At 44.3% G+C, this 12,519-nt stretch overlaps 1 protein-coding gene across 1 annotated transcript in view; it reads left to right on the forward strand.

The window, feature by feature from the left end:
- The first annotated feature begins 821 nt into the window (after positions 1–821).
- Positions 822–12,519, forward strand: part of OXTR (oxytocin receptor) — a 15,535-nt gene continuing 3,837 nt past the window's right edge. Inside the window, exons 1-2 of the mRNA XM_019504689.1 lie at positions 822–1,059; positions 1,433–2,625. Coding sequence (XP_019360234.1) covers positions 1,698–2,625 — 928 coding nt within the window. The 5' untranslated portion in view covers positions 822–1,059; positions 1,433–1,697. The remainder of the gene's footprint in view (positions 1,060–1,432; positions 2,626–12,519) is intronic.

Genomic DNA, 12,519 nt, shown 5'->3' on the forward strand with positions numbered 1-12,519 from the left:
TTAATCTGCAGCTCCAGTTCACTCTAACAGATGGGGCACTTCTTAAAGGTCTCACCACAATCCTAAACTCTTACGTCAAGAAAACAACATCTCATCTAGCCCCTTCAGATCTTCCCATATGCATTTTACTGGTCCCAGCTACTCAGGGTGTGGGGAATGAGACAAAGTCTTATTTAAGAAAATAATGAGGTGGGAATAAAACCAAAAAAGGAAGCAAACTTACTAGAAACAAATAAAATTACACAGTGCATCTGACTTGCATTAAACAGTATTTGGGAGGGAAATTCTATTATGGGCTTGCTAGTTATATGCATATGCTTCTGCAAAGCCGGGATAATTTGGGTGGCCTGGGATTTTGTGAAAGCAAGCAATTAATGTGCATTGACCCAATGGGAAAGATTAATTTTAATTCATACAATTATTTTGATCGTTACGGCTCTTGCCCATTTGTCCGGAAGGTAAATGTTGCCCCTATATAAAACATTCAGGCTTTCTTGCAGTGAGATAAGCAATAGCATGCAACTGCTAGGAGAAAAAGAGAGAGAACTTTATTTACACTATTTTTCCTTTTGCTATGTTTTGATCTATTAGGAAATGAAGGAGCCAATGCTGACACAGTGTTTAATGCTGTAACTACCCCATTGTAAATCCCAAATAATGCCCGGTGCAGTGATATCCCAGTAATTGATAGGCAAAATCCACTTCCCTGATCTTTAAATTATTCATGGTAGGAGTTGGTAAAGCACTGGCCTCTTGCATCCCCTCGTGGATGAACCCAGAAATGCAGCACTTGTACAGGATGTATAATTACTCCAACAGCAGTATATTTTATCCATGAGTGACTCCTAAAGGGCTGACTCTAATCTCCTCCTCTCCTCTCTCTCTGCTGCTTCCTTTCTCCTTGGATTCGTTTGAGAGCAAAGTTGTGGAGCAGCCAGATGTCTTGCTGTGGGAGAGCCTCACCTGAACTCCTAGATCTTTTCTGGGCTCTTCTTTTCAACAGAAAGCGGCAACTTCAGCCAGTAAAGCTGGGAGTTTTCAAAGGAGGAGCTGAGAAAGGTAAGATGGGACCTTTTGACTTTAACCTTTCAAGTTGGCCAAGTTTTCGATGGATCCATGTCCCCAGCTATACAGGTGTCTGGCACAAAAGGCTAAGAAAAAAGAAAAGCATGCTGCAGCTGGAGGAGGGCAATGCAGGGTACTAGTAATGCAGCATCTTGCCCTTACAGCTTTTGGTGTCTATAAAGTGAATTTGGGGGGGAAGGGAGAGGTTCCTGCAATGTAGACTTCAGTGGGAGAGAAACAAATCAATGCTGTGGAAGGCCCTGCACTGAACTGGCAGGCTGGGGAGTGAGGGGGAGACGCGGCTCCTGAGAGAGGACAGGAATATTGATTTGCTGTAATGCCTTGCTTTGTTTCTGTTTGGGGGCAGGAGTCTGAGGACATGCCAAGTGCCTCCGTAGGGGGAGGAGTTGGATGCTAAGACCATCTCTGCCTCAGGAGGACCGAGCCTGCAGAACCTGGCTCCCTTTGGCTCACGCAGGAGAAAAGGGTGAGCTCCCAGATGAGCAGCTACCCACCACTGAAGAACTGAGAGCCATGGTCCTCAGCAAGGGGAGGCTGTGACCAGGACACACACAAGTCTCTACCACCGGAGTTTCCTCTGCTGCAAAATAATATATGGGAAGGAGCCGGCCATGGAGAAGCTGTACTTTGCAGGGAATGACCTTTGGACGATCAACAGTTCGCTAGAAAACACCAGCCTGAGCCTGGAGAACCTGACTTATGGGAAGAACAGCACAACTGACCCCCTGAAGAGAAACGAGGACATGGCGAAGGTAGAAGTGGCAGTGCTCTGCCTCATCTTCTTCCTTGCCCTGACTGGCAACCTGTGTGTGCTTCTGGCCATCCGCACGACCCGGCACAAGCACTCCCGCATGTACTACTTCATGAAGCACCTGAGCATCGCCGACCTGGTGGTGGCCATCTTCCAGGTGCTGCCCCAGCTCATCTGGGACATCACCTTCAGGTTTTATGGGCCAGACTTCCTCTGCCGCCTGGTCAAGTACCTGCAAGTAGTGGGAATGTTTGCTTCCACTTACATGCTCTTGCTGATGTCCCTGGACCGGTGCCTGGCCATCTGTCAGCCCTTGAGGTCATTGCACAGGAGGTCTGACCGGCTGTCTGTCCTCCTCACCTGGCTTCTCTGCCTGCTAGTCAGCATCCCCCAGATCCACATATTTTCCCTCCGGGATGTGGGCAATGGGGTGTATGACTGCTGGGCAGATTTCATCCAGCCCTGGGGACTCAAAGCCTACATTACTTGGATAACCTTGACAGTCTATATCATCCCTGTGCTGATGCTGAGTGTCTGCTATGGTTTGATCAGCTTCAAAATCTGGCAGAACGTGAAACTAAAGACAGCCCATGAGACCAACGTGAGTTTGACCACCAACTCCAGTGGGGCGGCACTGTCCAGGGTCAGCAGCATCAAGCTCATCTCTAAAGCCAAGATACGGACAGTCAAAATGACCTTCATCATAGTTTTAGCTTTCATAGTGTGCTGGACTCCATTTTTCTTTGTGCAGATGTGGTCAGTATGGGACAAGAACGCTCCACAAGAAGGTACGGTTCTCCCTCGTGTGTATATACATGTGTACCTCTATTCATGAACTGCATGTAAATATTAGGGTTGGTGATCAAAATAATGCATAATAATCCAATTGGGTAACTACAAAGGAGCAGTTATGGATCATATGGCATGGGCGGTATCTGGGGATTTCAGATGTCAAGAAATCTCTTCCAGGTGAGGGGGTGCAAAGATAGTCGAGCGGGAGATCTTAGATCTGCAAGTGTCTGCACTATGCCACTTATTTTCTTTTGATTAAGCCAGGGCTAAGCAAGAACAAGATCAGCCCCTCAGACCCCTGGACTGAAAGTCTGCTAGAATCTGGAGATAGTTTCCTTCCCACTTTGCAAAGGCGTTGCTAAATGTGCACCGAATAGGCACTTCTTGGCTTGGTCCATCAGTACTGCATGGCCATCACTGCTTGAGAGAGTCTCTGCTGGGAAGACTTCCCTGTGGGGCTGGATGCATCAGGTAGAAACCTAGTGGCAACTTGCTTATGAAGTTCCTTCTCTGTGATGTAAACCTTGAGTCCCCTGCAGTTTCAGGGGTTAAGCCTCATTATGAATCACGCCAGGAAATGGTTTCCCCTCTGTCAGGTTATGGGGCACTTTGCAGATGTACCCCTTGCTAGTATTGTCTTTTTAAAATAAAATACAATTTGAAGTGCTGAAATCTCAAGCACTTTAGGACTGATGTTAAATATATTAACAGCACAAAGCATCAGCAACCGGGGGACAGAGAGAACTGGAAGGAAACCACTGCTGGTTTGGCACCTTTATTTCTTCATCTTCAAGCACCTTCTGCTCTTTCTTAGACCCTTTTCCTCTCTCTCTCTTCTCCTCCTGTCGCTCCTGGTTCTTCATTGCCCCTCTCCCTGCTTTTTTTCCACTTCCCTCTCTTTTTCTCTGCTTACTCCCTGTGCTGCTGTTTATTTTCTCTCTGGCTTTAACATTCTCCCCCTACGTTTCCAGCGACTTATCATTTGTTACAAAGCGAAGCCGTTTTTTAAAGGACACAGCATCATTGATTTGCTATTTTTCACACAGGAACGCTGGTTGCCCCTGCTGTTGCTAATGTTGATGCCAGAGAGTGAAATCTCCCTTATCTTTCAATGCTCGTTCACTTTCAAAACCATTTCATCCTTGGCGCTGACCTTGCGGATGCTCTCTCAGCACCCAGAGGTGAATTTTGTTCAGAAGTAGGAAGGTATAAAAGTATAATTTTGGAACTACATTTTTTTTTAAATGCAGATACAGACTTTTAGCCTATCTCCATCTCTTAAAAAGGACTTTCTGCTCTTCTTGGTTTGGGAGAATAAAATAGATAGAATAACAAAATAGCTTATAAGTATCTCCTCTTGTGCTACTAGAGGCAGCCCACACCAGAGCCACTGGCCTTGCAGGGCAACTCACCTCCTGAGTTTATTCAGCGTGCCCTTCTGTAGGCTTTGAACTTCCTTCCAGTTGTAACTTGTTTTGTGGGAAAACAGGTCCTCAACAGTCGATTTGGAGATACCAGATTGAAACACAGTATCTTCAGTCTTTTCTCTCTTCCTTTAATGGGGCTGAAGGGATTAATGCATGGGAACGTTGTCATGATTTACAGGATTTGCCTTTGGGTTCTTCACACACCTGATTTATACTGGCTGTTGTATATGGTTTTTAGATGCCTCATGGGATGAGAAGTGCCCCCATTCCCTTTCACTGGATGTTAAACCGCTGATCCAAAGGACTTGCTAATTCCCTTGCAAAAAAACCCTTTTGTTGAGCCCCAGAACCCGAGAGACTTGTAGAGGTGGATTCAAGTTCAGGATGGATGATTGCACACAAAATTGCTTCCTCAGCCGGCATGTTTGAACCCATTTTTCTCATTTACATTTCATTTCTCTGGAGATGAAGCTAAGGGAACAGGAGAGTGTCCCAGACTGCTTGGGCTGCTGTGACTCTCAATAACATGATGCTGTGAATATTTGCAGTAAACAGGGGGAAGCAGACTTGAACCCTGTTGAGTTACTAATGCATTCTCCACTTTGATTCATATGCCAGGCTTGGGAGCTAGGCATCTTGTCCACACAGAAGTACGTTGTTTTAACCAGACCATTCAACACATAACAGGATTTCGTAGTACAGGGGGGAAACTTCTTGCAAGCTGTATTATCAACAGGAGTGAAACCTAATGCACGTCAACAGTGAGAACTGACTCTCAGACTTCTAACTCCAAATCATAAGTGTCTTGACCTAAAGGAGCAACTCCTTTGACCAATAGCAGTAATTGCCTCTTACTCCCTCCGTGGTAAAGCCACTAGGCTAGGGACAGAAGTTGCACATAAACTGGTTTAAGTGATCAGAAACTAATTTAACTGTGAAACAGAACAGAAGTTTAGTGCACATAAACCAGTTTCAAAATAGCTGAAACTGGTTTAAGATAAACCTGGCTGAATGTAGTATCAGACTTAATTGATTTAGGTCAAACCAGTTTAGGAAACTTCTGTCCCAGACCCCTTCTTGGTTCAAGTTAAATTACAGTCCCCCAGCATCCCAGGATCCTTTGCAGCCCGGGGCTGGGCTGTGCTGTCTGCTCTAGAGAGCAGGGTTGGCTCTGCCCCTCTGCTCCCTAGCTGGAGCAGCGAGGACTGGCTGACAAGGGGGTGGGGATGGGAAACCTGGCTGGGGACTGCAGCCAGGTCTACCTGGGCATGGGGGGTGCAGCCGCAGTCAGACTTTTCCCCGCTGGAGCAGAGGGGACTGAGTGTGTGGGCAGGCAGGCTCAAGCAGAAGGAGGGGGGAGGGTTTAAACCCCCTCTCCCATTGGTATGGGACCCCAGCCAGGGTCATGTTGGCAGGGGGTTGGCAGGAGACCAGCAGACTCCATCCCCTCCCACTTCTGGCAGAGACTGAGGCAAGCAGTTGATAAGGGAAGGGGGTGTAATTCCTCTCAGCTCCCCCAGGCCATGGGGGAGGGGGAAGAGGCTGGGGAACTGGGGCTGGACGGACTGGTCCCCCACCACCTGTGAGCGCAGAGCCAAGCCCTGCAGGACCAGACTGAGAGGTGGGAAGTGTTGGCAAGTACTTGGCACAATCGTCACACGTATGTGCTGGAGAGGAAGCTAAGGGAACAGGAGACTGCTTGGGCTGCTGTGACCAAAGGAAGCAGAGAACTACATTTACATTATAAAGCAGAACCTGTACAAGGTGGGAGACTGGAATACCTAAGCAGAGACAAAAGACGCTAAATGCATGAGAGTCCTGCCAAAGGTGCTATAGGATGGTGACAAGCATACCAATGTCAAGGCACCCAAAGGGGTGAAGGGCGTGCGAGTGTGCCTGTAAAAACCCAAGTAAAGATGAGGGCTGGGATCTCAACTCCAATGCCTAAGACTGCCCGCTGATTCCCCAGGAAGGACTTTCTGAACACCTGGCTGTAAGGAGACACTCTGCCCTTGGGATTACATAAGATTTATGCAAGGCTTTGTCTTGTCTTTTTGGTTTATTATATTCCATGTAAAGTTAGACTAAGCTGTGTGTGCTCACACTGTGTTTTACTGGGCTGTATCTTAGCTTGAGCAAAGTTTTTTGGTGGTTCTTTGTTGTGGGCTTGAGGTTGCAAAGTGCTGTGTTCAATATGTGTTCGCTTCAGAAAAAGGACTGTTCTTGTTCAAACTTCTATGAATTCAATGCCACTACTTTTTGCCCCACCCACCCCCTCATCAGCTTGGGAGGGCTGCCCTCCCTGCATCTCGAGTGGGGGGCCAGAAGCCTGGCAGGCATTGCCCCCTGGTCCAGGCAGACCTGGGCTGGGGTCTCATGTGGGCCAGGGAAGGGATTTAAATCCCCACCCTCCAGCATGCTGGCTCCAGGCTGGGCCCTGGCCACACCCCCTCTGCTTGAGCAGGAATGGGGGAAAAGCCTTGGACCTCCAGTCCCATCCCTTTGGTAGTGGTTGGCAGTCTGGGAGGATGCTCTAGCACCCCCCGGTTTCTGGCCTGAGCCACTGCAGGCATGCAGCTGCATTTCCAGAATCAAAAGTGAATGTCTGTTCACTTGCTTCTCAGCTCAATCTCTGCAGTTTAGACTAACTTGAAAGACTGAATTGATCCAGCCTTGGGCTTTTTGACTGTCTCTACCTAGCTTAGAGGTAACAGAACGCACTTAGCTAGTGTGTTACATAACAGGCTTGCCACTATTTTAACCGTTGGAATGCAGAGGATATTATCTCTCCTCTCCTGAGCAGGCATCCTGCTTCCCTCTTCACTCTTTCTTCCCAATAAGACCCAGCCCAACTAAGTCCTGGAATATCCTTGCTGCCTCTCAGCATATGTTCCTCCTTGAGTTGTGGAGTCTCAGCTCCATATTCATGCCACTTTTCCTCTGTGGTGGTCAGTATTTGGGCAAATGCAAGAGCTGGACTTTATGCTTTTTCCACTTCCAAGCGACTGTGTATAACAAGAGCTTCACAGTCCCTGGGTAGATTTCTGTCTGGCAAGTTCAGCGCCTAAAATCACAGTCCCTAGCAGCAAATGCTTGCTGCTTTCAAGCCTGTAACTGGCATCAAGAGAGTGTTGGCAGAGCAGGCAGAAAATGGAGAAGCATGATCTTCAGCATGCTAGTAAGGGGGAGGTGGGTAAGACAAACCCTACAAAGCAACACAGTGGGCGTGTTTACGTGTTCATTAATGCATCGTAGTTATGGTGCATTATATTTAGTATCTGTAATAACGGGTACCAGTTTAGTGTGCCATAATTGACACTACTGTGCAGTAGTGCAGAGGCATGCTTTTTTGTGATGCTAACGTGCAGTAGACTAATTCTACTTCACATTAGCACATTACCATGGTTTTTGCCTGCCATGCTATTACGTCATAGAATTAGTCTACTGCACATTTAGTGTCTCGTGTAAACGCGCCCAGTCATATTTCTAAATGGTTCTAATGTTACCTGCTCCCTTTCGCAACACATGTGAGTGGATTTCCTTCCAAAGCCTTAGGACTTCCTCAATTTCTAGCTGTTATCTATTTGTGAATGTGTTAGGCTCCAAAGGCTTAAGTGCCCTTACCTACTTTGTATGCCTGTCTCACGTTTTGTGGCATTGTTTTCTGGATTTCTTTTTCTTTGCCCAAAGGATTGCACTTCAGATAGGATATATTCAAGATGTGTGCAAAGAGGTGCAATGAATCATGGAATAAGAATTTAATCATATTCCATTCTACAAGGTCCTCAGTCGTCTTGAGCATAATGTCAGAAAAAGCAGGCTACACAAACAACAAGGAAGGTGTACGCATTGCATGCAAACCAAACACTTGTTTGATGCCTTTATTAGTGAGCCAGATGTTTTGGGGGAAATATATTGGAAAAGGCAGCATCTTGGGATGTTTGTTAATCAGCAACATGTTTATCTTCCTTCATGTAGAAACTCAGAGAGTGCATCTCTGAAAAGGACAATTATATTTGCACGTAAATAAATGGCAAATGCAGTTCAAAATAATCCTCAGTAAGTCTCTCTCAAACTTCAGATTTGGGTTTTAAATCGTGAAGCACGTTGGGGAAAGTGCATCTGAGCAATTAAGAAATGGATGATGAGCTGTGGTTGCCATAAGCATAAAACTGCCAGTCTTCTCTGAGCGTGTTTGCAAGTAGTAAAGGACTGTGCAGTTACTCTAGGCTGATGTAAGATGGAAAGTGTCACCCTGCTGTGTTTCTCTTTGACTCCGTTCTGTGGAACAAGAAGAATACTTTTCGTTTTGCCATGAAAGCAAAAACATTTTGATGTCACTTGCTGCACAGTGCATGGAGTTATAGTGCCATCTGTAGGATTAAAGGAGGTAATGATCGTACTGCTCTGATCTGAAGAAGTCATAAGATTCAGGTATGAGGGGTAGAGTAGATCTGAATTGCATGCTCTTGGTACATCGGATCTAAAGTTGATACAACTTCAAACGTGGTCCAAAGCTCTGGCTTGGCTGGTGGGGAGAGCTAGTCAACTTTTTCCTTTGAATTTAGATTTTTCTTTTATCAAGCAAGAAGTCTTCAACCTAAAAATGAATAACTGGGTGAAATATCAAGGGTGTCTCTATACAGCGAGTGTCTCTGGTACCTATCAGAGGTGTTTGTATATTTGGAGGTGGGTAGATTGGTCCTATATGGAGATCAGAGAATTAGCCTTGCCATAGCTAGAGGTGAGATCCAGCTGGAAAATTCAAAGGTCCTATATAGAGACTTAAGCCCATACATGAAGAGATTTAGGCTTAGCTCAAGTTATCTTCCATAAGAGCATAAAATACTTCCTGTTTCAGGCTACTTGTCCCCTTATGTGATGATGTGACCCTTGTTTTTCTGTGACACTGGAAGACCTGTAGATCTGTAGCAGCTCATTGCTATCTCATGTAATTCTTGATTGCTTAACATCATTTCCATTTGTTGGACCACTTGTTCAGCTGTGAGTGAGAGAGGATGGGGACATCTACTAAATTGCCAGTACCTTCTTGCAACCTGTGCCATTGGCTAGGCCTAGCTCCTTTTAGCGTGCAACAGCCATTGATTTTGTAGAAATGAGAGATGGAATAGAAACCTCATCCTCTATCTAGCTAGACTGAACATTACAACTTATAATAATACCCAGCTTACACTAATACTTTGTAATGAAAGCCTAATGCTTCTCATCAGTAGATCTCAAAGTACTTTGAAAGGGAGCTAAGTATTAGGGGTCTGCAAAGCGAGCCATATTCGATTCAGATTCAGCTCAATTCGGGGGACAGTGATTTGATTAGCTGATTTGGATCACTGTCCCAATTTGATTCGACCAAATCAGAATCTGAAGATTTGACTCTGATTTAGAGAATCAGCAATCTGGCCACAGACGCAGTTTTATGTTTTTTCTACATACCTCGTGAGGCTTGTAAACGCTGAGATGCTCCGAATCGAATCGGTGACCGAAGCTTCATACGGCCCTACTAAGCATCATTATCCCCATTTTCCAAATGTGGGAAACTTCAATCCAGAAAGCTCAAGTGATTGGCCAAAGGTCATTCAGTAAGTCAGTGGCAGAAGCAGGTGCAAAACCTGCACGTCTTCTGTGCTCCCAATTCAGCGCTCCCTCTGCTGGGTGATCTCACATCCCTGTCTTTCTGTGCATTTTCTATTTCAGCTTGATGCGAGATGACTGCCCTGGGTGTAGTCAATAGGCTGGGTGGACGGGTTTCATACATCACTTCAAACAATGCAAAATGATTTCGTGTTTAGCAGCCATTTCATGGAACATGACACTTCTCTGTTTTGGTGGCAGATGTTTCCATTTGCTGATGTTAGGAAAAATCAATCTGTGTAACAAGCCATGTAAATATATGTTGGAGTTACATCAGTGCAGTCAGAATAGATATCCTGCAAATCCGTTTAAGGTGTCCTTCCAATATCTCATATATTTTAATGACTTTCTTTCCCTGGAAACACTGTGGATAATATGCATTAGATATGGCATATTGATCATCAAATCAACAATTGTTTTAAATGTTTGTAAAGCTCAGTAAGCAGACATGAAGTGGTACTTCCACAAGGAGCTTCGTATTTGACAGGATATTGTGATATTTTGCTTTTTGGTGTCACTCACTCATCTCTAACTGATGGTTATTTTCTTATCAGTTCCAACTGGAGTGAAAGGAAAATGAATCAGTGACATGACTCAGTTCCAGTGGGTTAAGTTCCATTTGGGACATTAGAAAGCTCTCAGACTTCAAGCAACTTTTACATGCACAAATAGGGAATCCATTGTTCTCAAGAGGTCATTTAGTGCAGGTATCTACTCCAAGGCAGTTTACCTAAAATATTTGTTAGCTGTTTTCCTAACTGGTCCCTAAAAGCCCATACTGATGGAAATTCCACAAGCATCCTAAGCAATCTATTTTAGTGTTTAACTGTCCTTACAATTATCCTTCTCCTCAATACACCACCCAATAAAAATAAAGCTAATCAATATTAATTTCTATTTCTCGACCACTTTTCACGGCAGTGATCTCAAAATTGTTCTCTAGATCCGGCACACTGCTTAAAGATTGGTAGTTAGGCATGTTAGTCTGAGGTTAGGCAGGTGCAGTGTAGATAAGCACCCTATTGACTAAATAAGATATATAAAGAGCATAAGCTTTTGTGAACTGGAGCTCACTTTATCAAATGCTGTGAAAGGACAAGCACAGAGTGATGTACAAAGCAGGGGGGAGTGATTTGAATACAAACGGTGGAAAGGTGGGAATGGACAGGAGGCCAGCTTTGGGAGAGGTATACAAGCAAAGAGCCTATACTAGGAACAAAGGGTGTGCGTGTGTGTCCATGCTTTCTATACATCTTATTTAGTCAGTCTATAAGGTACAGATCTATCCTGCCTTTTACATTGCTGAAACCCATGTTCCTATAACACCATTGAAATGCAGCCACTTCTGGAGTGAAAAGCTTAACAGTAAGGTAAAGAGAAGTTTTGACTGTGGGCAAATAGTACATTTCCTAGAAAAATGTTATTTGGGATCTTCAACATTCATACTAAGAAGAGGGGATAGTTTGTGAGGCCTACCATGTAGTTTTTAAGATTTGCCATGAAACTAATTACCTTGGAAGAATGAAGAGTGAATCAGCGATGGCCGGATTTTTAAAACAGATTCAAGGAACTTGAAATTTTTCACCTCTTCTGCTTAGTATTCATAAGCAATTCCCTCTGGCTTTCTTTTAGACCATGCTTTAAACACTAACCTGTTGGATTAGACATCACAAGGGAAATCATTATATAGGACTTGGTTAAAAGTGAACCAAGAAACTTTGATTCATTTTCATTTAAGATGAGAGAGGATAGTAGATTTTTACAGAGGCAGAAAGAAAAGGGGAATTGAGATAAAGTAAACATCTCAATTATAGACAGCTATACAATGACAGCACGCATTATAGCTGACATTTATAGCTGCGAAATGTATGTTGACCTCCATAGTTATTAGCAAAGCTTTTAAGATAAACCTATCAAAGATAATTGAATTCTGGCTAGGATTAATTTCTGTGTGAGATTCCATTCCCCCGACTTCGCATGCGTGCCTATAAATCTTACGACCCTTTGGAGACAGGTACCACTGATGTCCGTGTGCTAAAAGACCCTCATTGTTTTATGACTGCCAAAGCAATATTTATAGCTTCAGCCCTTAGATACTCATTTTCTGAAGGCCTTTTTTGCCATCATTGACAAATGAATGAATATGCAAAGATATGCACAAGCTGACACCATCCTGAGTCAGTGCTAGATAGAATAGGTCTTTTTTTTCCCTCAAAACAATATGTGTGGTTGAAAAAATGAGGTCTTGATAATGATATAATTCTTGCTGAAGTGTCAATACGGTCAACATTTTTTTTATTAGTAACATTTAAAACAAACAAAGAAACTGAAAGGAATTCCTCATTCCCTTTGGCTTTCTCCCTGTTTTTCTCAGTGGAAAAAACAAAATAGCATACAAGTAAAGAGTTAGTAAATGCAAGTTTTTCCTTTTTTGGTGTCTCTTTTTCTGAAGACAGGGAAGGGGGGAAACAGTAAGAGAAAGGGAAATGGAACCAACAATTGAAAATGTTTTTCAAAGCAAAATGAACGTTTTTATTCCATAATATTTTCCATGACGAAATGGGGGGTGTGGGGAAGGAAGGAATGGGAAAAGTTGCGAAAGCCTTGGAATGAAACAAACCTTCCTGGTTTTCACATCCTTTTAGGCGCAGACAGAAGTTACACTTTTTACATGGTCGGGCCCCTGAAAGTGCTCTATAGTCATGCCATGACACACATGCATGGCTGGAGTGCTTTGAATGAGACCAATCGTGCAAAAACTTAACCCTCCTCTAATGAGGTATCAGATGAAGGTGCTCCACTTTAGAGCACCTT

This window comes from Gavialis gangeticus, unplaced genomic scaffold, assembly GCF_001723915.1.
Source record: "Gavialis gangeticus isolate Ggan-Ray unplaced genomic scaffold, GavGan_comp1, whole genome shotgun sequence".
NCBI classification, from domain to species: domain Eukaryota; kingdom Metazoa; phylum Chordata; order Crocodylia; family Gavialidae; genus Gavialis; species Gavialis gangeticus.